The sequence below is a fragment of the Malaya genurostris genome, chromosome 3, assembly GCF_030247185.1.
Source record: "Malaya genurostris strain Urasoe2022 chromosome 3, Malgen_1.1, whole genome shotgun sequence".
NCBI classification, from domain to species: domain Eukaryota; kingdom Metazoa; phylum Arthropoda; class Insecta; order Diptera; family Culicidae; genus Malaya; species Malaya genurostris.
The window spans coordinates 247,339,037-247,365,651 of record NC_080572.1 but is presented as its reverse complement, the minus strand read 5'-3'; the positions used below and the strand labels follow the sequence as shown (position 1 = coordinate 247,365,651).

At 37.0% G+C, this 26,615-nt stretch overlaps 1 protein-coding gene across 7 annotated transcripts in view; it reads right to left on the bottom strand.

Moving 5' to 3' along the window:
- The window catches only part of LOC131434911 (uncharacterized), a 435,240-nt gene that overhangs the window by 261,170 nt on the left and 147,455 nt on the right, over nucleotides 1-26,615 (bottom strand). The window contains exon 8 of one of the 7 annotated variants that reach the window (XM_058602181.1): nucleotides 24,922-25,332. The exons of the other annotated variants lie outside the window; for them this stretch is intronic. Coding sequence (XP_058458164.1) covers nucleotides 25,223-25,332 — 110 coding nt within the window. The 3' untranslated portion in view covers nucleotides 24,922-25,222. Of the gene's footprint in view, nucleotides 1-24,921; nucleotides 25,333-26,615 lie in introns of those variants that run through there. 7 annotated transcript variants of the gene reach the window in all.

Sequence of the window (26,615 nt, the reverse complement as noted above, 5' to 3'; positions counted from 1 at the left end):
CCTTATTGATATCTTACAACAGTTTCGTACATGAAAAGTATAATTTCATCTTAAACTACTAATTTCGTCAAAGATGAGAAAAATATATGTGCAATAAAATGCAAAGTATGACAAAATTTAACTTGATAATAAAAACGTTTCACTGATAATCTTCACTTCACTGTCTGGCTCAGGAAAGCAGTTTATCGCTTGAGTGCCCAATCCGGGTGAGCTCTGTGGAAGCATTTAATGCAAACTTTGCAGCGCTTATTATTGAGTAATTTGTCCCAGTAAACACAGCATTTGTCCAAATCATTCGACGGATCGGAATCTTCGCTCAGTTTTTATGCTGCCGATGCCGAATTTGACATAGAAACGGTTAGAAACTTACACGCGTCGTCGGGAATATCGTATAGACTATGCCCGAGATTTGAGAATTTTGGGCTAATTTTGTTGGTAGGGGAAGATTTTCGGTTGCCGGCAGTGTTCGGTTGCCGACACCCCACAGTAACTTTTGACAGAAAGCAGATAGCGTCATTCCGACAAATGTAATGTATGTGTAATAGCAGCACGCTCTTTTTGTGCCGAATATTAAAGCAAGCAGACGTTTGTACTTTTTGCTGCGTTCAAAACAAATATTAATTGCGTGAAAATCAGCACAAAAGCTTTTTATGACTTTTTTTATAGTGGCATAAATTGAAAGGCATCAATCGAAAAGGTGAGTGGATTGAATATTTATGAGGTGAAATCGATCTATTTCGAGATTTAATACCGGATGCTATGAAAATTTTCGCAACCAAAGTTTTGTTTTGTCATTTTCAAAATGTCTACCGATCTCGGTTACCGGCACCCCATTTTTTCGACAAATCGTGAAAAATTGTTAGCGATATGCAGGCTGCTGTCGAGACAAAGCAAGCCAAAGTGTTGGTCAAACATCTAGCTGCTCATACAGCAGATGCACCGGCTAAGAAAAAACGTGGAAGACGGCCAAATCAACACCATTCAAATCATCGACCAAGAGAGCCAAGGTGAAGTCACCATCAGACAATGAAGACCTTTGTCCAAAACACTTCCAAAAAGAAAAAAATCTGTTTTTTTTTGAATAACTGCAGTTTTTACATATAATTTTTTCCATTTTTAGTGAAATTTCTTAGGGTGCCGGTAACCGAACACCTTTTTGAAATGGCCAAATTTATCACTTTACTAAATTGACAATTAAACTTTTTCAATTTTCAATCGATTGAATCAATTTAGTTTCTTAATCAGTTGTTAGCTAGGAACTTTAAGCTTCCCATTGATGTATAGATGTCCGCCTAATGTGCACTTAGTCAGAAATTATAAGCTTAAAAGAAAATGGTGCCGCTAACCGAACACTCTCTCTTACGTACTCGAAAACAGTGTTGAGATTCATAAGATTAGCAAGTTAACAATATATTTACAACTCAGACCGAGTCAAGTGGTCACTTTTCGCCACACCAAAAAGTGGCCGAACCACCGATTCGTTTCGATTTTGCAAAGTCATAACACAAACAAAAAATTATTTTATCATGAAAACAACTAATACCTTTCGATTCAGATCTTCGTAATTAGCTTAAAACTCTTACCAAATATGATTTGTTCATGGGAATATATTCTACAACCTAAAAATTCTGGAACAAGAAAATTTTACTTTTGACGAAAATATACCGACACTGACTACTGAGGCTCAACTGAATGAACGGCATGTCAATTGAATAAAAACCAATTGTAGCTCATGCTCGGGCCCACGTATAGAGGGCTAAGCAGATGAGATATGACATTTAGTGTTTGTGCGAGTGGCCATTCTCGTTCTGGTTTCCCCTACCAATTATCTTCAGGCAGATCCAGTCTAGGGGCCGTGTGGCGTCCAGCGGCAAAAATATAGCTGTGAATCCTGACTTCTGGTGTATCACTGTAAAAACCGACTTTCGAACCGAGGCCCGGAAAGCCTAGTGTTATGTACCATTCGAATCAGTTCGTCGAGTACGAAAAATGTCTGTATGTGTGTGTATGTACATGTATGTGTATGTATGTATGAAACATTTTTTTGCACTCACTTTTTTCGGAAATGAACTTCGATTCAAATAATAGGTCTTTGAGAATTGATTAAAACATGGGTTGATGTAACTTCCAAGATAAAGATTAACTGTATTTTTATAAATTCGTTTACTTATATAGCCCATTCTGTCCTAGCTTAGCTAATTAGGGTAGCAGAGGTATTTTGGCCCACTTTAGGATCGATTTTATTTTGGCCCACTTTGTAAAAATATCCACCAAATGTTTTAATATCTTTGAAAAATCCTTCCGCAATAGGTAATTTAATGTTATTAGTTTCAAACTGATGCAACACGGGTTACCTAAGATCGATTGAATCCACAAAGTTTGTTAGGTGGGCCAAAAAATATGAGGTGGCCAAAATACCTCTGTTACCCTAGTTATTACAATTAGGATCCTGAGAATCCGGGAGGAGGAGCTAGAACGCGCAATATAAATCGGGTTTAACCAATGGGACTCGTTGTATTGTGTCGGCCATTGTATATTTTGTGGGTAAGAGAGTGAGTAAAGCTTCTTCGATTGTGGGACATGAGGTACGTGCAGAAGGGAGAAGCGACACAGGCTGTGATGTTTTTGTGTTCTGTTTTTTCGATGACATAACTTGAAACTTTATGCTTCCTTGTTTCCGAATTTTATGACCACGGCGTTTTTCGCTGGGTCATCGGAAAGTGCAAGTGCTGATATTTTAGTTGGCTTCATGTAGGTAATGTTTTTATTTTATGCTTTTACGGGTTTTCTGTTAAGTGCGTGTGGTCTGGGGTGTGTGAAAGATTTAGTCTTAAATATTCATATTACATGGTCTGGGATGTGTGAGGAGATTTATTCTTGAAGGCTCATATTACATCTTGTAATCACGTATAAAGTTCCTGAATTTTATTCGAATCCGACTTCTGGTTCCGGATTTATAGGATGATATATGCAAAAAAAACGACGATTCTCACAAACGTAGATTCATGTTGATCCGGCTTCCTGTTCAGTAATTACTGTGCGATTCGTGTAAAAATTACTATTTCAAATTATTGCCTCACTTTTTTTAGAGGTGGCGCGACCGATTTGACCAGATTCAAGTGAAAAATCTCATAGTCCTATATAAAACTTCAAAATTTCATCTGGATGCGACTTGCGGTTGCGGAATTATAGGGTAAAGTGTAATTAAAATTTGATACCGTCGCTTAAGTGACGAAACAAAACATAAAATGAAAATTCTAAACTGGCCTCGAAACTATTCCAATCGGTAGCAATAATCAGTAGACAACCAAACAAACCGATTCCGGCTATCCTTGTTCCCAGTTTTCGATTCCGGATATAGTGGTCATATATACCAAAATGGATATCGTTTTCTTTTTTTGGGAACATACTCCATAATATTTTTTTTGCGAAATATGAAACATATTTTTATGCTTTGACAATATTTGAATACTGTATTTTTGAACCTGATCTGACGAATTCTTGCCGGAAATATTTAAATAGAAAATTATAAATAATAGTGTGATACGAATAGTTTCGCTGCATTTTTTTTTGTAGATGATGTCTTCATTAAAGTTGTTTGCAATCAACTGGTGCATCTTTTGATGTAAAACGTCATTAGGATGGTCCATGCTTGAATTGAAATTCGGAATCTTTCTGAATTGAATGCAATTTACTGCAAAGTTGTAAGAAATTGATGGAAGCAAAAGAACACTTTTGTAGCTCTTGATTTGGCCGAGTTACAGCAATTTTTAGGAGTAATAGTAGGGTGGTTCTTAAAAAATCACTTTTCTTCTTAAACTTTTTTGGTGAGCAGTTTTACGTCTTCCGAAGAATTGTCAAGCTAATTATTGCGCATTGAATTTCAAATAGATTGCGATTAACTGCAAAGTTGTAGGAAATTTTATTTTGAGCAAACTTTGCTGGAGAATCCACTTTCCTAGCTTTTCTTTTGATCGAGTTACATTAATTTTTCGGAGTATAAGTAGGGTGGTTCTAAAACAATAACTTTTCTCGTTCAAACTTTTCATGAGCAGTTTTATGAGAAAAGCTTCATCCGAAGCGTTTTCAAGCACATTATTGCGCACAATTTGCGCCACCAACCATTTAAAAGTGATGAATTCATCAAAAATTAGTCAAAATATCAATATTCGACATAATAACATTCCAGATCGATAAAAATTAATCTTATACGATTTCTGGAAGCTTATAAAATAAGAAAAGATTAACGAGAAATCTGAGAGGGTGTTGTTTTTTTGAATCACTTAAATTAGTATTTAAATTGTCTTAAAATAAATCGAAAAAGTCATATAACTCATACCATATAACGGATCAGGGTCATTTCGCCGAAAGCCATTTCGCCGAAAGCCGTTTCGCCGAAAGTCATTTCGCCGAAAGGGTTATTTCGCCGAATGTCACTTCGCCGAATGGGTCACTTCGCCGAATGCCATTTCGCCGAAAGCCATTTCGCCGAAAGGGTCATTTCGCCGAATCCTAAAATCGTCTTGAAATCGTAATTAGAATTGATTTGAACTAAAGACAAACGATAGATGATAGCGTTAACGCCCGTTTTGTTAACTTACCATTGTACTTCTTGAATAATGATTGATTGTTGTACTCTTGAATAAAGATTGATTCATGAACCTCAGAAAGTAGTTCCCAAGAAAACTTGTTGACTATTAGCTAGTAAGCATCAAAGCAATTGCATAGGTGTATCTACCAGGCAAATGAAGGTGGTATTTTCCGTTTATTAAGTGAAAATGAAAAACTATTAATGCGGCTACGCCACATCGTTTTAGTTCATATGCTGTCCGACCTCGCTACCGCTCGTTCGGACTTAACTAAAGCAAAGAAACCTAGCTTTGAGTAGACCGGGCAAACGAGGCGGTTACAGGTTTGTATGCAAGAGGCCGCCGCTTCCGACGACGATTCTTCTAAATACGATAAATAAGAATACCGATTTCTCGCGTAACAATTTGAAAAAGGAAGCATGAGACAATAGTGAATGGCAGTTTTAAAGTTCTATCTACAATCATAGGAAAGCAGCTAAAGCTAAAGCAGTTTTCTTCGCTACTGCTTGATGACTCTTTAAGAAATATACATCAGTTTATTTAGAAAAATGTACCGAACAAACTGCTGCTTCTCTTTTGAATTTCTGCTCAACGACAGCGAAGAAAACTGGTTTTGCGATTTGCAACAATGGCCCTTTTATTAGGATTGTAAATTGCCCCTTAAATGTATCGTAATTATTATCAAAAACTAAATTTTGTCTATTCTGAACGCCTTTTTTTTTGTTTGTGAGATACAAATGGGATAGAATGAAGAGTTAGGAAAGTGGCTTTTCCAGTATAATTTGCTCAAAATAAGATTTCCTACAACTTCGTAGTAAATTGCAATCTAAACATTATTCAATTAAGAAATATTCCAGATTGCAATCTATATCTGAGCCACCCTAATGATTTTGTACATCAAAAGATGCGCCAGTTGATTGCAAACAGTTTTTGTAAAGACTTTTTCAACTGCAAAAAAATAACACTTGAGTGCAAAAATATTTTCCTCACACTAATTTCCGGAATCTGTGCAATGTTTTAACTTGATTGAGTGTATGTGTGTATGTGTATGTTCTAGATCTTGTTAGTTGATAAATATAAACCTACTTTGGGAATACTGGTCCCCGGTTTCCGCTTCAGAAAGCACCGATAATAGTTAAGAAAAGCTCCAAAAACGGAACTCACTTCTAATTCTCAGCAATGGTTAAACCGATTTTCACAAATCTTGATTCATATCAAAGCTCTTATTATTTTAGAAGATATGGTGCAATTTCATCTAGACCCGACTTCCGGTTCCGATACTATATGGCGATGAATGTCAAAACTTTCAAACCGTCATACATAATGACGATGCAAAACCGCTTCGTGCTGGTACGGAAGAAGGAAACACCACAGCTTTTCGAACGAAGCACACAACGTGCTTTGTTCAATTTCGTGTAGCGTGCATGGTTGCCACATTTAAATCTACATTTCCAGGAGAAAAATCTGTACATCTTTTTCGGCGGATCAAAATTCTGTATTACCACTCTATATATGGAAATGACAAATTAAAGCGCATGAAATGAAAATGTCATTAAATCGAATCTGAAATTACATCTTCTTTTGTTTAAAGGTAGCGTTTATTGTAATATGATTAGTCTGTGTCTGTGTATGTATGTATGTATGTACGTAATTGAATTTCATCCGGGTCCGACGTTCTATAGGGAACTATAGAGTGAAGTGTTTAAAATTTCAAACCCTTATTTAGTGCGACGATGAGATATTAATAAAAATTCTTATTAACTTTATATAACTGTCAAGGAAAATAAATGTTATGTTAGTTTATAACCAAAGAAAGTTTCTAATTTTATTCAAGTTTGAAAAAAAATTCTTTTCGGAATCTTCTAGGGATGTCTTTGAAAATATAAGAAAGGCATCATTACACAACTAGAGGGATTAAAACAGTGTTTTTATTTAAGTTTTAGACGTGTTTTATGAAAAAATTAAAAAAGTTGATTCATTCCACACTGTCTTAAAATATTTTGGGAATGTTTAACAACTGGGTCCGATTTTTTTGAAATTTTTATGCAATAAGTTTAAATTTATTATATTATCTACGATATGTGAAAGTTTCATTCAAATATAGTTTATTTGATAAAGAATGGCATGTCTATATAAAAAAATTGACGAAATATTTCATTTTACTATAACTTTCAGAAAAGTCATTTTAATGATCGACTAGAATCAAATTGTCAACCATACAAATTTTTTTTGGCGATTTTACGAATGCTGATCCAATTGATAGAAAACCAGTAAACACCAGTAAACCGAAACCAGCTCAAGAGTGATCAACGTATTAAATTCAAATAAAAAAAAATGCTTGGTTCAGCAGGCGTTTCGATCCGGTTGACTGAAAAGCTGAATCATTTAAACGTAAGGATTTTGGCTCTATATCAGTTTAGTCGAAACAAAGTATTCAAACCGTCAAAATGAAAGGCACTTATTACTAATGATAACTTTTTACCCACCGTAAAGAAACTAACCAAATTTTGCACAGTTCTTTTCTAAAGTATATGATTAACATCATGTGTAAAAAAAAATAAGCTCACAGGGAATATAAATCCGTAACTATAGGTACTATTGTGCTTGAAGGAAATATGCTGCAAATCCATGTTTCTACCTTGTCAAGATTACTTGAAAAGTTCTAGGAACGGGTGACTTATCAAACCTTTTAAAACAGTACTTGGTTTGGCAGGCGATTTGTGGCAGTGCACAGTGGGGAAGTGGTCAGTAAAATCGCTTCCACGTATTTAGAAGAACCGCATGAAACATTGTTATGTTCATTTTAGCTCCCATTTTGTAGTGGATTGCATTCAAGTTATATTACGTAAGCAAAGCCTTGGTACTACATGTAGTGGAATTTGACCTTCTGTTTCAACAGACTTTGCAGCCGATTCCGTGTGTACAGAGAAACCATTGCATGGCTGGTGCTACGATTCTACTGACACTACGAATCCTTCCAGGTCGGGGCTCGAACATACGACAACTGGTTTGTAAGATCAGTGCCCTATGCATTGAACCGCCAACCCGGACAAGTTATACTACGTAGATAGCCCTAAAAAGTAGTTTACAAATAGATTTAATAACCACATGAATCATGTTATACTATTTTTCGGAATATTTATAGGATAAATTGGAGTAAAAAACGCCTGTTAACTTTTTTGAACCGTTCTGTTTTGGCTTGATTTCGCCGAACAACTTTCCTGTCGTATTCAAGCGCAAATTCCCACAAACTTGATAAAGCAGCACCCAATTGAAAAATATTGGTCATTAGTTAAATGAAACCTAAAAAAATATCATAGAATCATTTGGAAAGTCGGAAACTTAATCAAATAGTTTTTCAATATTTTGCAATCAATAAACTTTAATAAGAAATAGTGTTTAAGAAATAATTGATAACAGCAACAGGGTGCGCTTATTTACTTTTGACCAATTTTTCATCATTCCACTATTTCCTAAAAAATGCTAGTTTCCAGCAGCAAATCAGTAAAAAAAACTGGCATCTTTGTATTTTCTTTGTATTTCAGCTGATTATAGCAACTGCCAATATTCGTTCCTCAATCAAAACGAAAATGAGCGAGAGGAAGCGAAAGAAATAACTCAATTTTGAAACTATTGATCCGCTGTATATTTTCCCAAAGGTAGTTACCGTTTCCGTAATTCGCCGGAGTTTCTTTATTTGTTTGGTGTGAATAAAAGAAGCTAACCTTTTCTCACTCTGCTTGCGAAAGACGAAGGAACACAAAATTATTACTTTTCTTCTGTTGGTATCGAATTTATATGCTACGTTTTCTTGTGACCGATTTGTGTGGGAATACATAATATTATCAACGAAAATACCACATAAAGGAGTGAAGTTTTTCAATTGTTGGAGCAAATGTTGAAAGTATCTTAGTAAACAATATAATCCGCTGTAGTGCTCACAAGTTTCCCGTTTTCTGATGCTACCGAAAAAAAAGTGGAACATGCTTCCTTGTTTGTCGCACATACGAAGAACTGTGACGCAAAACTGGACGTGGATCGTATATTTCTCAATAAAGCTTTGTAATGGAAAAAATCGTCAGCGGGTAAGGTTGGAAGCACAGGGAAACCCCGGCTAACCTACATACATACATGCTCACACACCAAATCTTCGACATAAAGTTTTTTAAGGAAAAAGGACGCCCATCCAATTTATCTACGCAGATCACAATTTGTGCGATGCTGCTGCTTAATACTGTCTGGCAATATTCCCAAGTCAGTGGGTGGATTATCCCGGCAAGAAACTAAACCAACAAAGGAAACACTGGGTGGGAAACAAATTGAGCTAAATTCATTAAATTCTGTTTTAATCTTCATTACGTTGTGCAGGTCAGCTCGGAATACTGACTTGTCTCAGTCTGTTTTAGTCCGAAGTAAAGCGGAACGGTTCCATTTGATTGTCAATATTAAAATGGTTGATGTTAAATGAAGCATCCTGTTGTTAGAATTAGACCCACATTAGTCTCGTTTATTTGTTTGGAAAGCTACCATGTTTCCAAAAATATAAGTCGAGGAGCAATTTGAGTCGAGAAATTCTATTTCGCCATGCTTTCACCTCAATGTCAGCCGTTTGTTCGAAACAAGCTCAACGAATTGAGCCAAGATGACAGTGGAAACTGTACCAAAAAATAAACAGTAACAGTCGCATATCAAGTTTCAAAAGAATGCTGTGATAGTTGTCACAAAATGCATTCCCATTTTGCTATGAGGTGTCTCATGTTCGCCATGATTCATCCGGTGCAGGAGATTTTTTCGCAATAATATTTCATCGAAAACGAGAAAGGTAACAGATATTGTGAAGAAAGCAACTGAAATAAAACTACATGATCTACCAGAATCAACCGGTTTTTAGCTTGTTGAACGCTATTTTAGCGTTGTCAACTATCGTGTTTTTCCGCCACATTTGTCATTTTAGCAGAGGCGGAATTTCGCACCAACGCGAACAGATGTTGGCAACATTCTCTAACATTTCACGTCTCCATACAATAGAGTAATTTCATGTGGAATCGGCTGCCTGTTGGCACGACCCCCCCCCTCGATTTACATGAAACTTTCAATTCGTGTTCGTTATAGCAAATGAAGTATTTTTCGCTGGTCTAGAGACATTTATTTCACTCTAGACTAATTTATGAAAATGGCGTACGTGTTTTAAGTCATATTAGAATCTATAGCTTCTACAAAAAATATGTCTAAGAAAAAGTAGGTAATCAGTTGAACTTTCTAAAAAATACACACTGAAAAAAAAATCTTCCGATTTTTCGTGAGTGGAAAATAAAATTTATTTTTCAAAATTCTCAGTTATTTTACCGTACGATTTTTTAAATTGTATATCACAAAAAACGACAAGTTACAAGGAAATTAATGAATGTTTTAGAAAGTTGGAGAGGTGATAATCAAAAAAGTTTCCTGTGGAACAACTTTTTAACGATTTTTATAAAAACGGAGTTTTTATAGGAATAAATGTATCTCAGTAATGAAATATTATTCTCTAAGCTACGTTCAATGAAAAAGCTTATCGAAACTTACTTTATAAATGCAGCCATATTCGAAATATATGAGGATTTTTTGCCTTTCTCATACAGAAAGGCTATTCAATTACTGTGAAAACCGACTTTTTAACGGAGGGCCGAATGTCATATACCATTCGACTCAGCTCCACGAATTTAGTAAATGTGTGTGTGTGTGTTCACAAACGATTCAAATTAAAGGTCTTATGGTCTGCTATTGAAATTCATCCCGAGGTGATATGTACCAAAAAAATGAAAAAAATATGCACTCACTTTTTTCAGAGATGGTTGAACCGATTTTCACAAACCAAGATTCAAATAGAAAGTATTATGGATCCATAGCCTGCAATTGAATTTAATTTGGATCCGACTTTCCCGGATCCGGAAGTTACGTGGTAATATGTGAAAATTAGAGAAAAAGTGCGCCTAGCCGATTTTCGCAATCTAAGATTCAAATGAAAGGTCTTATAGTTTCCTAAAAATTTGTAAAACACTTTATCTGGATCCGACTTCCGGTTCGGAAAACTAAAACATGATAAGGGGAAAATTACAAATTTCATTTCAATTTTTCCACGAACGATGGTCAAAAACAGGTACAAATCCCATAAAATTGTCTGATAAATGCTTCTAGTTTGCAGAGCTCATTAGTTTGTAGGCATAAAAACTCAATTAAGCACTATTCGCCCCCCTCCCCACCCCTTTTCCTGTTCCGGAAGCACCGAAAGTGGTGAAGAAAATCTCCAAAACTAGAACCTCTTCTTCTTGTACCAGTCGGATTAGATTCAAGAACCATTTTCACTGGGCTGTCGTCCGACATCTTTATGACATGCCCAGCCCATCGTAGACGTCCGATTTTAGCTGTTTGTACGATAGGTGGTTCTCCTAGCAGCTGTTGCAATTCGTGATTCATCCGCCGTCTCCACGTGATTTCTCTGCGATGCTTGAACCAATTTTCACAAATTTTGATTTTAGCTAAAGCTCATATTATCTTTAAAGCTATTATGAAATTTCATCCGAATCTAACCTCCGGCTCTGCAGTTACACGGCGATGAGTGTCAAAGTGTTCTTAAATCGCCATGTAGAATGACAATATGTACAACACCGGTACGTGAAGAAGAAAATACAACATGAACGATGTATGCTTTGTTTTATTTCCTACATGCTATAAAGAAAACTAAACGGTTACGGTTGTCTGCTACTAGTTTGTGATATTGGTAAAAGACGGTAAAAATTTTAGCTATTTTATGATAAGTGCGACCGAAACAATAAAAAAATGTACAGCCAGGGTAAAATAAATGTTATAAAAATATAAAAGAATGTCAATGTCGTTTCATATTTGTTACTGGCAAATGATTCAACTTCGGCTATTCCGGTCATCTGAATCCGATTTCGAAAGAATTTAAAATGGTGAATAAAAACTACAAATCATCAAACTTTCTTTATGATGGCGAAATCGATTTTCACAAGCTTATATGTGTGGAAAAGTCTTACAGTTTTATACGGAATTCCTAAATTTGTTGTGGATACTATTTCCGGTTCCGGAACTACAAGGTAAACAGGATTTGTAGAGTTTGTTAGACTTAGACTGTTGGACGAACAAATTTTCGTACTTCTATTCAATGAACAGTTGTTTTTTTTTGTGAATTTCACAGTAATATTTATGATGTTGTGAGTAATATGAGAAAGGCATCATTACACCACTAGGTGGCTAAAACAGGTTTTTTAAATTAGTCCGGGTTCTCCATCGCCAAATTTGCTATTATTGTAATCCTCATGAAATTTTGAATTAATTATTCTTTCAGTTAGGTTTCACATCTCATCCAAGTCAGTCGATAAAACAAAACCGCTTACGGTCGGGACGGAAGAAACCAAGTACAGTATTGTGTAGTGAACAATAGAACGAACTCGAAATGAGTTAATTAAATGAACAAAAGCTACCGCCGCTACGAAAAAAATACAATTATTGCTAACTTCAGACAGTGCAAAATTCGACCTTCGATACGAGAACTTGAAGGTTTGCTTAAGGAGCAAATGCATCTTGACATTAAACGTGTACATTTACTTCAATGCATTAAGACAAATAATGTTGTTTATATCCAGTTTCATAAAGAGTTGGATGCAATTCAATTCGCAAAAGACAATAACAATGTGCACTATGTGGAGCACGAAAACATGAAGTACAACATTCCAATATATATGGAAGATAGTGCTATAGAAGTGTGTGTGCGTGATCTTCCCTCAAGCGTCATCGATTCATCTATTCGCAAAACCATGTCCCAATACAGAGAGATTCTCTCTATCGAAAAAGAAAAGTGGAAGAATTTTTCCCCGGTATTCTAAATGGCGTACGTTTATTATGCACACACTTGAAGAGGCCTATACCTTCTTATGTGATTTTCGGTCAGGATACCAGAATTCCGTGCAAATCACTTGTTACCTATGACAATCAGATGGCCACATGTCAATATTGCCAAAAAGCTGTTCACTACGGTGAGCCATGTGACAAACTGGACAAGGAGACAACTACACCGAAGGACAACGGTGCTTCCTTCACACCAACCCAAGCAACCCCAGTACACCTGTGACAGTCACCAACAACAGTGAATCATCCCCTTCAACGAAACCATCCAACGTATTCCCTATAGAACAAAGTACATTAGCTGCAGTTAACAACTTACCATCCAACCAACCAGCAACTGCAAACAATGTACAACAAGGCTCATCTACAGCAACTAGCAACGAAACCAACAACAATACCATCGATGCGGCAATGGATGACGAGACGACCCACGAACGAAGTGCCCCTCAATCCTCGCAGGAGGGAAATGGAAGCTTCTCTACCCCTAGAAAAAGGTTGACAACGAGATCCAACTCAAAAAAAAAATTATTTAAAAAATCGGCTCAATCGGCCACGTAAAGCTTATACGCAAATAGGCCTGAATAAAAAATATCTTTTAAATAAAAAAAAACCATTCTTTGGCATCCAGACGATGCAAGCAGCTGTTTTCTAGACATATTGAAAACAAAATTGAAGAATAATCGCTGGTTTATAAAAAATCACAGGTTCAACAAGGCAGCAACCGCCATATTGAAGAAAAAATACCTACTTTTATATATAAAAGCTTACCTATGATATAAAAAATTACCTACACCCAACAATAAAAGCACATTTTCGAAATACAAAGCGTCAGTGTGAAAACTGCCATCATCAAACTATAGTATTCAGTGAGGGTGATTTAATGATGGAAAATATAATTGTCGTAGACGTTTCCGTGAGAATGGAAAACCTTTTTTCGTCTAAGCGTCGTAAAGTAACAGACAGTATGATTGAGCACTTTGGCTTCAAGCAGTGCTCAATTACTGTGAACATAACAATGCATATTTGCGATTATAATCATATCGACTGGTGTCTGTTGAAAGAGCACAGCCACTAGCTTCCAGTGACAACGAGATGCCAGATCATACTACAGCTTCGCCAGCAACATCGGGAAATAATTGAGAACAATACCGCTAGCTACATCGAGATGTGATTTAAAAGAAATACCATCAGCAGCTTCACTGGTCCCAGCATCCTACCAACACAGTGATCTAAAGACTGTCCCAGAAAGTATGGACGCTACCAAAAACCGCTGCCATTTCCCAGTGGTTCAGAATCTGTCAATTTTTATGGCTGCCTCCTGTTGTTTACACTCTTCTCTAACCACTTGTGCAGTTGTTTATTCGTTTTCATTGGTTTGTTTCAAAATGCGTGGACTTTCAGCAGAACAACGTCGAAAAATTGTGTACAAATGGTGCACAGAACGCGGACTGTCACGAGAAAGATAGCAAAATTGAAAGGAGTAAGTGAAAAAGCCGTGCGAAATGCAATCAGGAAGTTCGGTGAGGATAACACCTTTGAGGATAAACCGAAAACGGATCGGTCCTGCTAACCCTCAGTTGGATAAACGTATACTGAAGGCGTTCGAGCAATAGAAGGAGGTTTCAGTTCGGGATGTGGCCAAAACAGTGGGCACTTCGAAATCAAATGTTCTTCGTGCTAAAGAACGTTTGAATCTTCGAACCTGTAAGAAACAGAAACAACCAAAACGTAGTCCGAAACAAGAAGCATCGATCAGGCCGAGGGTTCGAAAGCTGTACAATACGATTCTTGCTGGAAATTTAACCATGGACGACGAAACCTACGTGAAACTCGATAACAAATCCTTGTCGGGACCACAATATTATACGGTGCGAGAAGGGCAAGTGTTGAACCAGTCCGACACATCGATTGAAGTCGAAAAATTTAGTAAGAAAGCTATGGTCTGGCAAGCAACTTGTAGCTGCGGTAAGATTTGGAAACCCTTCATCACCACTGCTTCAATGAACTGCGAAATATACATCCAGGAATGTTTACAAAAACGACTTCTACCCATGATTCGAAGCCACAAGGATCCTGTTGTCTTCTGGCCAGATCTTGCTTCTTGCCACTACTCGAAATCAACGGTAGAATAATATACTACCAAAAATGTCACTTTCATCCCAAAAGACATGAAATTGCCCACAACTTCGACCAATTGAGGAGTTTTGGGCATTAACGAAGGCACATCTTAGAAAACATGTCTCGGCAGCCGAAACCATTCAACAGTACGAAAAAGATTGGTAAAAAGTGTTAAAACTTGTTGCCAAGAAGTCTGTACGGAATTTAATGAGGAACGTTCGCAAGAAGGTGCATCAGCTAGTCTACAATGGCTAAGTAGCAAATGTTGAGAATTATATTCTGTTGTTGTAGTCTAATATTATCAGTATATCGAATAAAATTTGAATATCTAACACTTGTGAATTATTTACAGCGAAATCAAAGTGCGTCTATACTTTCTGGGACAGTCTTTAGTGGATGATTTGAGGAATCAAAATGTTGAGGTATTTAATGAATTAATGTATCTCGTATAGCAGTTAGAAATTTCTGATCTGACAACTATCGCCAAGAAAAGTATTGCAAAATCGTTGAAGGCACCAGGAAACAACTATTCGACCATCCACCACAAAATGAATCTGATGAATTTCAAACAGTGAAAGCTAAGGCTGCAGCATTCGACGAAATCATTGATAAATTAAAGGCGAAATTTACGGCCCCACATTGCTCAAGAGATGATAAAATACGGATCGGGATTGGATCCCGATATAAAACGTTAAGTACTGCAGTTCTGTTACGACGATGATATAAGTAGAACTTTGCCAGCACAACGAGATTACGTTCATATCAGAACTAATAGTGGCTCAGAAAGGGCTTTTGATTTCAAGTGTTAGAGAATCTTTTCAACGATTCCAAGAGATCAGTAAACACCAAATTTAATTCAGTACAATTGCGGCGTTAACATCAAACCATTGTAAACTTCTCAATACTTCAGGTTGTCATAATGAATGTATTTGTACAATTCATGAAAGTGTTTACATAATGAGGGGCTGGGGTCCACTAGGAGATTGATAGTACCTATTAGCTCTCTCCGGACTGTACCAGCCTAGATGCCGTGTGGAATCCGGCGGAAAAAAATGAACCAAGAATAGATCCACTGGGTTCCTGCTTCCATGTCGTAAAAGGCGACAATTGCAGGAGTTTCTTTTTCCTTTCAGTTATCAGATATTTTCAATGTTTTACTTCTGATTACTCTATTTTACTAAATCATCTCTTTATTCAATCTATCAGTTTCCGTCTAGCTTCGGAGAAAAGTTTTATTAGGAATGATTTCTTCTTCCATGTTATAGATTGTCTTTCAAGATTATAAAATAAATGATAAAAATCAACCATTGCGCAAATCCGTTTATAGTACAAAGTTAATAACAGAGATAACATATATCGGTATATTGAATACATAGTAAAAAACACTTGATATTAATATTTCAAACAGTAAATTAATATTTTTCTCGGTAGCCGGCTGCCCAGATCAACTAATATAACCAATTAATAATTTCAATAAATAATTAAAATAATAAAGCGGAAATAATAAAGAATCAAGACGCGCGTGAAAACTGTTGACCTTTGTTTGGTGATTTAAAATGATTTTATAATAACTGTTTAGAATATTTCAATGCAATGAATCAACTTTTTTGTCTAAATCCTATTCGCTCGTTTATTTTGTATCACGTAGTTTCATTTATAAAAACGTGCTTAATTCACCTAGCAGTGAGATGATACCTTTTTTTCATCAATCCGCATGTGTTTTTTTGCATGACTAAAAAAAACGCGAAAGATAGATGCATAAACGAGTGACTGCATACTCGACAGCCGGCTGTCCGGAGTTTTGTCAATTTCGGAGATTGACTGTTTCGTGCATTATATTGCCAGCACAAAGTAACACATAAAACGATAATACTTAAAAACATTCTTGGTAGCCGGCTACTCAGAGCAATAAACACATGATAACATTATTAAAACATTTACTAACAAAGTATCCTCTCCTGTGATGCATGTGGGAATGCAGAGGATTCCTCGGTTCTTAGTAGCAACATGCATCGAACTAACAATCCTTTCCCTCCCAAGTAGATCTGCATTCGGACGTGGCCGGCGTCGGTATTGATCAGCATGCATGGTTCAATACAGTTTGCACAGTGTGAAACAATGTGTTATTCCCAAACATGTTACTTCAAAAAATCATTTTGCAATCTCAATTTGTCCAGATCAATAACGGAGTAGCAACACACGGCGGTCTCTAATGCTAATGCTAATGCTAATGCTAATTCATGAAAGTGTTTACATAATGCTTCACAGCCTCAAAAAATATTCCTTTCAAATTGATTGTGAAACGCCTTTGGAAACATTACTGTGTAATTCACCGGTAAGAACAAAGGATTGTTATCTTCGCGAATGCAAGGAAATGTCCTACCTCTCCATTTCTTGAGGAAAGCTTGCTAGAGGAACTTGAGCAGAAGATTGTAAATGAGATCTCTTTTGAACAATTGATAACTATTGATAGATGCAATCTAGAAATCTTAACAAAACCAGGTGATAATTTTGTAGCATATTTAACAGAAAAATTTAAAAAACTTGTTACTCATTACTGTTGAAAAAAACAATCTAAATTTTTGTAAGACAAAAAATCTTCATTAACTGAAGGAGAAGTAGTTGTAATTTGTGATTTTTCCGAGAATTATTCATTCGTTCTTCAAGAAAATATTTCATTGCACAGATACAATTTATTCCTATAAAAACATCGTTTTATGAAAATGGTCAAAAAGTATTTCCTCGGGAAACTTTTTTATTTATCATCTCTTCAACTTTATAAAACGTTCATTAATTTCTAGTTGTAACTTGACGTTTTTTGTGATATAAAATTTAAAAAAATAACAATCTTTTTCAATCCACTTAGTGGTGTAATGATACCTTTCACATATTGCTTATATTTTCAAAAACATCACTAGAAGATTCTGTACAGATTTTTTTTCAAACTTGAATAAAATGATAAACTTTCTTCGGTATAAATTAACGTGAGCTTTTCAATTTGTAAACAGTTATGTCAAGTTAATATAGATCTAAATGTGGCAACCCTGCACGCGGTGTGCTAGGCGGTGACGTTTTCTTCTTCCGTACCAGCACGTACCGATTTGTGCCGATTTTGTATGACAGTTTGAAAGTTTTGATAACCATTGCCCTATAATTTTAGAACCGGAAGACGGTTCTGGATGAAATTGCACAGTATCATTTAAGGCACTGAGAGCTTTAATTGGAAAAATTGAGAAATCGAATAAGTTCCGTTTTTGGAGTTTTTCTTCGGCTGAAACCGGGGACTAGTAGTCCCAAAGTAAATTTAAATATCCACGAACTTATAAGGTCTGGCAACTAGATGAATTTATAAGTTATTTTTAAAAATTTACACCTCGTTTCGCAATCACTTTTGAAAAAAATCGTCACGAAATTGAAAATTTTTCACTTATCGCGCTGTAATACCGGAATCAAAAGTCGGATCAACTTTTTTGAGACTTTTTTAAAAATTTCAAGACCTTTCATTTGCATCTTAACTTGTAAAAATCAGTTAAGAAATTTCCGAGAAAATTCGGTGTGCATTTTTTCATAAATTTGCATATATTGCGCACATATTCCGGAACCAAAAGTCGGATTGGGATAAAATTCAATAGCAAGCTATGGGACTATAAGACCTTTCATTTGGATCTGAGTTTGTGAATACCGATTCGGCCATCTCTGAGAAAATCGAGTGACATGATTTGTCACATACACACATACATACATACTTAGAGAGACATTTGCTCTGTTTGTCGAGCTGAGGCGAATGGTATATGACATTCGGCCCTCCGGGCCTCGGTTCAAAAGTTGTTTTTTTTACAGTTATTGTATAGCCTTTCTATATGAGAAAGGCAAAAATCGTACGGAAAAATAACTGAGTAATTTGAAAAATAGGTTTTATTTCTGTTTTCACGAAACATCGGAAGATTTTTTTTCAGTGTATATTTATCATCAATACTTTATCACCTTTATCATTACCTTTCGGCATTTTAGAGACTTATGATTTGCATTGATGAGATGCTTAAATGACCTTTGTCATGTTTCACCTTTCCCCTTCTACATTTTCACATCCTTGTTTTAGCCTTTCTCATATAGAAAGGTTATGCAATCACTTGAAAAACCGATCAGTGAAAATTGGCCCGGAGGGCCAAGTGTCATATACCATTCGACTCAGTTCATCGAGCTGAGCAATGTGTGTGTATGTATGTGTGTGTGTATGTGTCAAATAATCTCACTAGGTTTTCTCGGAGATGGCTGAACCGATTTTGACAAACTAGGATCCAAATAAAAGGTCTCGTGGTCCCATACGGAATTCCTGAATTTCATCCGGATCCGACTTCCGGTTCCGGAATTATAGGGTAAAGTGTGTTCAATATTGTACACCGTCACTTAAACCGGCGAAACAAAAAACGTAAAAATTTTTCTAAACTGGTCTCAAATCTACACAAATCGATAGTCATTATCAGTAGACAACTAAACAAACCGATTCCGGCTATCCTGGTTCCCGGTATCCGGTTCCGGAAGTACCGGAAACAGTGGTCATATATACCAAAATGGATCTCACTCACTTTTCTCAGTGATGGTTTGACCGATTACCACAAACTTAGATTCAAATGAAAGGTCTTCCGGTTATATATGGAATTCCTGAATTTTATCCGGATCCGACTTCCGGTTCCGGAATTATAGGGTAAAGTGTGTTCAATATTGTACACCGTCACTTAAACCGGCGAAACAAAATACGTAAAAAATTTTCTAAACTGGTCTCAAATCTACACAAATCGATAGTCATTATCAGTAGGCAACTAAACAAACCGATTCCGGCTATCCTGGTTTCCGGTATCCGGTACCGGAAGTACCGGAAACAGTGGTCATATATACCAAAATGGATCTCACTCACTTTTCTCAGTGATGGTTTGACCGATTACCACAAACTTAGATTCAAATGAAAGGTCTTCCGTTTATATATGGAATTCCTGAATTTTATTCGGATCCGACTTCCGGTTCCGGAATTATAGGGTAAAGTGTGTTCAATATTGTACACCGTCACTTAAACCGGCGAAACAAAAAACGTAAAAATTTTTCTAAACTGGTCTCAAATCTACACAAATCGATAGTCATTATCAGTAGGCAACTAAACAAACCGATTCCGGCTATCCTGGTTTCCGGTATCCGGTACCGGAAGTACCGGAAACAGTGGTCATATATACCAAAATGGATCTCACTCACTTTTCTCAGTGATGGTTTGACCGATTACCACAAACTTAGATTCAAATGAAAGGTCTTCCGGTTATATATGGAATTCCTGAATTTTATTCGGATCCGACTTCCGGTTCCGGAATTATAGGGTAAAGTGTGTTCAATATTGTACACCGTCACTTAAACCGGCGAAACAAAAAACGTAAAAATTTTTCTAAACTGGTCTCAAATCTACACAAATCGATAGTCATTATCAGTAGGCAACTAAACAAACCGATTCCGGCTATCCTGGTTTCCGGTATCCGGTACCGGAAGTACCGGAAACAGTGGTCATATATACCAAAATGGATCTCACTCACTTTTCTCAGTGATGGTTTGACCGATTACCACAAACTTAGATTCAAATGAAAGGTCTTCCGGTTATATATGGAATTCCTGAATTTTATCCGGATCCGACTTCCGGTTCCGGAATTATAGGGTAAAGTGTGTTCAATATTGTACACCGTCACTTAAACCGGCGAAACAAAATACGTAAAAAAATTTCTATACTGGTCTCAAATCTACACAAATCGATAGTCATTATCAGTAGACAACTAAACAAACCGATTCCGGCTATCCTGGTTCCCGGTATCCGGTTCCGGAAGTACCGGAAACAGTGGTCATATATACCAAAATGGATCTCACTCACTTTTCTCAGTGATGGTTTGACCGATTACCACAAACTTAGATTCAAATGAAAGGTCTTCCGGTTATATATGGAATTCCTGAATTTTATTCGGATCCGACTTCCGGTTCCGGAAATATAGGGTAAAGTGTGTTCAATATTGTACACCGTCACTTAAACCGGCGAAACAAAAAACGTAAAAAATTTTCTAAACTGGTCTCAAATCTACACAAATCGATAGTCATTATCAGTAGGCAACTAAACAAACCGATTCCGGCTATCCTGGTTTCCGGTATCCGGTACCGGAAGTACCGGAAACAGTGGTCATATATACCAAAATGGATCTCACTCACTTTTCTCAGTGATGGTTTGACCGATTACCACAAACTTAGATTCAAATGAAAGGTCTTCCGGTTATATATGGAATTCCTGAATTTTATCCGGATCCGACTTCCGGTTCCGGAATTATAGGGTAAAGTGTGTTCAATATTGTACACCGTCACTTAAACCGGCGAAACAAAAAACGTAAAAATTTTTCTAAACTGGTCTCAAATCTACACAAATCGATAGTCATTATCAGTAGGCAACTAAACAAACCGATTCCGGCTATCCTGGTTTCCGGTATCCGGTACCGGAAGTACCGGAAACAGTGGTCATGTATACCAAAATGGATCTCACTCACTTTTCTCAGTGATGGTTTGACCGATTACCACAAACTTAGATTCAAATGAAAGGTCTTCCGGTTATATATGGAATTCCTGAATTTTATCCGGATCCGACTTCCGGTTCCGGAATTATAGAGTAAAGTGTGTTCAATATTGTACACCGTCACTTAAACCGGCGAAACAAAAAACGTAAAAATTTTTCTAAACTGGTCTCAAATCTACACAAATCGATAGTCATTATCAGTAGACAACTAAACAAACCGATTCCGGCTATCCTGGTTCCCGGTATCCGGTTCCGGAAGTACCGGAAACAGTGGTCATATATACCAAAATGGATCTCACTCACTTTTCTCAGTGATGGTTTGACCGATTACCACAAACTTAGATTCAAATGAAAGGTCTTCCGGTTATATATGGAATTCCTGAATTTTATTCGGATCCGACTTCCGGTTCCGGAAATATAGGGTAAAGTGTGTTCAATATTGTACACCGTCACTTAAACCGGCGAAACAAAAAACGTAAAAAATTTTCTAAACTGGTCTCAAATCTACACAAATCGATAGTCATTATCAGTAGGCAACTAAACAAACCGATTCCGGCTATCCTGGTTTCCGGTATCCGGTACCGGAAGTACCGGAAACAGTGGTCATATATACCAAAATGGATCTCACTCACTTTTCTCAGTGATGGTTTGACCGATTACCACAAACTTAGATTCAAATGAAAGGTCTTCCGGTTATATATGGAATTCCTGAATTTTATCCGGATCCGACTTCCGGTTCCGGAATTATAGGGTAAAGTGTGTTCAATATTGTACACCGTCACTTAAACCGGCGAAACAAAAAACGTAAAAATTTTTCTAAACTGGTCTCAAATCTACACAAATCGATAGTCATTATCAGTAGGCAACTAAACAAACCGATTCCGGCTATCCTGGTTTCCGGTATCCGGTACCGGAAGTACCGGAAACAGTGGTCATGTATACCAAAATGGATCTCACTCACTTTTCTCAGTGATGGTTTGACCGATTACCACAAACTTAGATTCAAATGAAAGGTCTTCCGGTTATATATGGAATTCCTGAATTTTATCCGGATCCGACTTCCGGTTCCGGAATTATAGAGTAAAGTGTGTTCAATATTGTACACCGTCACTTAAACCGGCGAAACAAAAAACGTAAAAATTTTTCTAAACTGGTCTCAAATCTACACAAATCGATAGTCATTATCAGTAGACAACTAAACAAACCGATTCCGGCTATCCTGGTTCCCGGTATCCGGTTCCGGAAGTACCGGAAACAGTGGTCATATATACCAAAATGGATCTCACTCACTTTTCTCAGTGATGGTTTGACCGATTACCACAAACTTAGATTCAAATGAAAGGTCTTCCGGTTATATATGGAATTCCTGAATTTTATTCGGATCCGACTTCCGGTTCCGGAAATATAGGGTAAAGTGTGTTCAATATTGTACACCGTCACTTAAACCGGCGAAACAAAAAACGTAAAAAATTTTCTAAACTGGTCTCAAATCTACACAAATCGATAGTCATTATCAGTAGGCAACTAAACAAACCGATTCCGGCTATCCTGGTTTCCGGTATCCGGTACCGGAAGTACCGGAAACAGTGGTCATATATACCAAAATGGATCTCACTCACTTTTCTCAGTGATGGTTTGACCGATTACCACAAACTTAGATTCAAATGAAAGGTCTTCCGGTTATATATGGAATTCCTGAATTTTATCTGGATCCGACTTCCGGTTCCGGAATTATAGGGTAAAGTGTGTTCAATATTGTACACCGTCACTTAAACCGGCGAAACAAAATACGAAAAAATTTTTCTAAACTGGTCTCAAATCTACACAAATCGATAGTCATTATCAGTAGACAACTAAACAAACCGATTCCGGCTATCCTGGTTCCCGGTATCCGGTTCCGGAAGTACCGGAAACAGTGGTCATATATACCAAAATGGATCTCACTCACTTTTCACAGTGATGGTTTGACCGATTACCACAAACTTAGATTCAAATGAAAGGTCTTCCGGTTATATATGGAATTCCTGAATTTTATTCGGATCCGACTTCCGTTTCCGGAATTATAGGGTAAAGTGTGTTCAATATTGTACACCGTCATAAACCGGCGAAACAAAAAACGTAAAAAAAATTTCTAAACTGGTCTCAAATCTACACAAATCGATAGTCATTATCAGTAGACAACTAAACAAACCGATTCCGGCTATCCTGGTTCCCGGTATCCGGTTCCGGAAGTACCGGAAACAGTGGTCATATATACCAACATGGATATTACTCACTTTTCTAAACGATGGTTTGACCGATTTCCACAAACTTAGATTCAAATGAAAGGTCTTCCGGTCCCATACGGAATTCATGAATTTCATCCGGATCCGACTTCCGGTTCCGGAATTATAGGGTAAAGTGTGTTCAATATTGTACACCGTCATAAACCGGCGAAACAAAAAACGTAAAAAAAATTTCTAAACTGGTCTCAAATCTACACAAATCGATAGTCATTATCAGTAGACAACTAAACAAACCGATTCCGGCTATCCTGGTTCCCGGTATCCGGTTCCGGAAGTACCGGAAACAGTGGTCATATATACCAAAATGGATCTCACTCACTTTTCTCAGCGATGGTTTGACCGATTTCCACAAACTTAGATTCAAGTAAAAGGTCTTCCGGTCCCATACGGAATTCCTGAATTTCATCCGAATCCGAATCCGGTTCCGGAAGTACTGGAAATAGTGGTCATATATACCAAAATGGATCTCACTCACTTTTCTCAGTGATGGTTTGACCGATTACCACAAACTTAGATTCAAATGAAAGGTCTTCCGGTCCCATACGGAATTCCTGAATTTCATCCGGATCCGACTTCCGGTTCCGGAATTATAGGGTGCGTACTAGAAGAGTTTGTGTGTCATGTTAGTTGGTGGCCGTACGAACCGACTTCGATTACACCGGTTCTCGGGTTCCGGTGCCGGAAGTGCATATAATAGTGAACCCATTTCGTTCTCTTAAGGATGGCTTACGCAATCAAAGCACTGTTTTATTCTGTATGTTATGCATAAACAATCACTTGGTTTCTTTCAAAAATCGAAGAGAAAATTTGAATAGAATACCACAATATTATATGTACATGAGAAAGGCATATTTACACCACTAGGTGGATTAAAACAGGTTTTTCTTAGTACTATTATTTTATAAGTTTCATTTCTTGTTTCTACAAAACAGTCTCTGGTTAGTTGAATGTCGCAAAAAGAAAAAAAATGTTGGCTATTATGCTTAGTCATTAAAAAAGAGGAAAAGTTGAAGAATTGAGAAAATCCGAAAACAGTTTCAAAATTGATCGAACTCCGAAACAAAAATCCTAAAATAGCCTAAACGCTCCCGTTACCGTCTATTAAAACACCACCCAACTCAACTCCGACTAGGAAAAAGACGTCAAGCTCGAAAGCGGTAGTTCCAAGAAACGCACAGCGTGGGCCTACAATCTTATGGCTTTCTAACCTTATCCTCTACACCCCCCAGCAAAACCTTGTGAACGGCCTTTTAATAAAGTGCCAAACGGCTCAACCTTTTCCAGCACCGTTCGTGTCAAGTGGTCAGCCAATCGACGACGACTATGACGACGACGACGACGACAACAACGAGGAGGACAACGGTTGTTATCAAGTTGTGATTCTTTATTTCTTTATTCCATTAGGGTTTGTTTTCTCAAGAAAAGCTGCGGTGGGATTTACTTTTCCTCACCCAGGGAACCCACCCCTTTTCGAACCAAAATGGTGGTGAAAGGTGAATGCTCATGGTGCTGCTCGTTGGCGGTTACCGGAGGCTTTAACCGGAGGTTTTGTCCGATTTCCAGCTTCACCGAGATGAGAGGGCTCTCGAGTGTGCTCATGAAGGTGAATGAAATGTAGTTGAAATGAATATCTGATAGGGCACTGCCGACTCGTCCTGTTGAACATGAAGTTCAAGTTTGATTTGTTGCAACTGGGTGTAGCATTTTGACGATTTATTGTAGCAGAAGAAAACTAATACCTACCGAATGAAATACGTTCTATGAAAATAACATCTCATTTCTTTGATCATTGTACCGCAGAAATGTTTCAATGGGTTTTCGGAATGTGTGAGGCCGATGAAGCACTTACCTGGAAAGGAAAAAAAGGGGATCGTGATTAGTATTGCAAATTACTCCGGGAGAGTAGAAATAAATTCATAACGGCTTTGTGTTTTAATCAATAGGCGAAATCTACGATTGTTGTCATTTCTAATTTGACTTGTTTCAGCTCACGGAATTTTTTAATCATAACTTTTCCAATCAGCACAGATCACCATTGGAAATATTTTTCCATCATTCTTTGTGTGCCGGAAAATGTAGTCTGTACACCATGCCTGTTAGATATGTTGGCTTCAAATCTATATACATCATCATACCTTGCTTTCTAATTTTACAGCACTTCTGCAACAAATTAACAGAAAATTTAAAACCGTGGCGGAAAGTTCAGTCGAATTTGCGCCATGCTATAATTGGTGTAACATTCATGGTGGTAGTGAAATGTTAACTTTTTAACTGATTGACTCATCTCATAATCATTTGAATGTTTAAAATTGCAATGTTCGTTCTTTAGAATCGAGCGAAGATGAGTTTTATAACTTTCCTGACGTTCTCAAAATTCATATTGTTATTGGGACGGAAATAATTTTTAAACTAAACGGCAAACTAAAAAGTAACCCAAATTATGTGGCTGATCGATTTGACAGGTTTGCTGGAATGGGCGGTGAAGTATCCAAATCAAATAATTTCTTTGAAGCCGATTTGTATAAACTGACAAAATATCGATTTAAATTTTTCGCAATAGGGGATCTAGATACTACCTCTTGGACTAATCGAAAATGCAACCATAATGGTCGTTTATTTCATAATAAATGTTCTGCAGGAAAATATTCTGTTTTATTTCCAAACAGCCCAATTTGTTTCTTTTCTGTGAGAATCCCTTCAACAATCGATCTGATCTTAACTGGTCAAAAACACATTTCCTCATGTGGACTTTGAATCAGATCGTCTTCCAATGATATTTTAAACATCGAACCAGGGCCGGTGAAAGAGGTGGGAACGGTGGGTAGTACTACCCATCCGAAAATTCCAAAGGTGGGTAATTACCTACCTGAAATTTCGATCGATAAACAATGGTAATATTAGTATGATTCATAATTAGAATCTTTGTAACTCAGAATAATAAAGGAAGGATGTGAAGATATGCAACAGAAAAGTGAGACGTGATTTCTGTTTGCTCAAATGAACCTTCACATCTCACCTTTCTGTTCTATATCTTCACATAAATAAAAAAACTTTTGATGTAGGATTACATTTTTGTTTTCTATACTGGGGAGCAAAATCAAAATACAGAAAATAAGACCGTACAAACAGCGG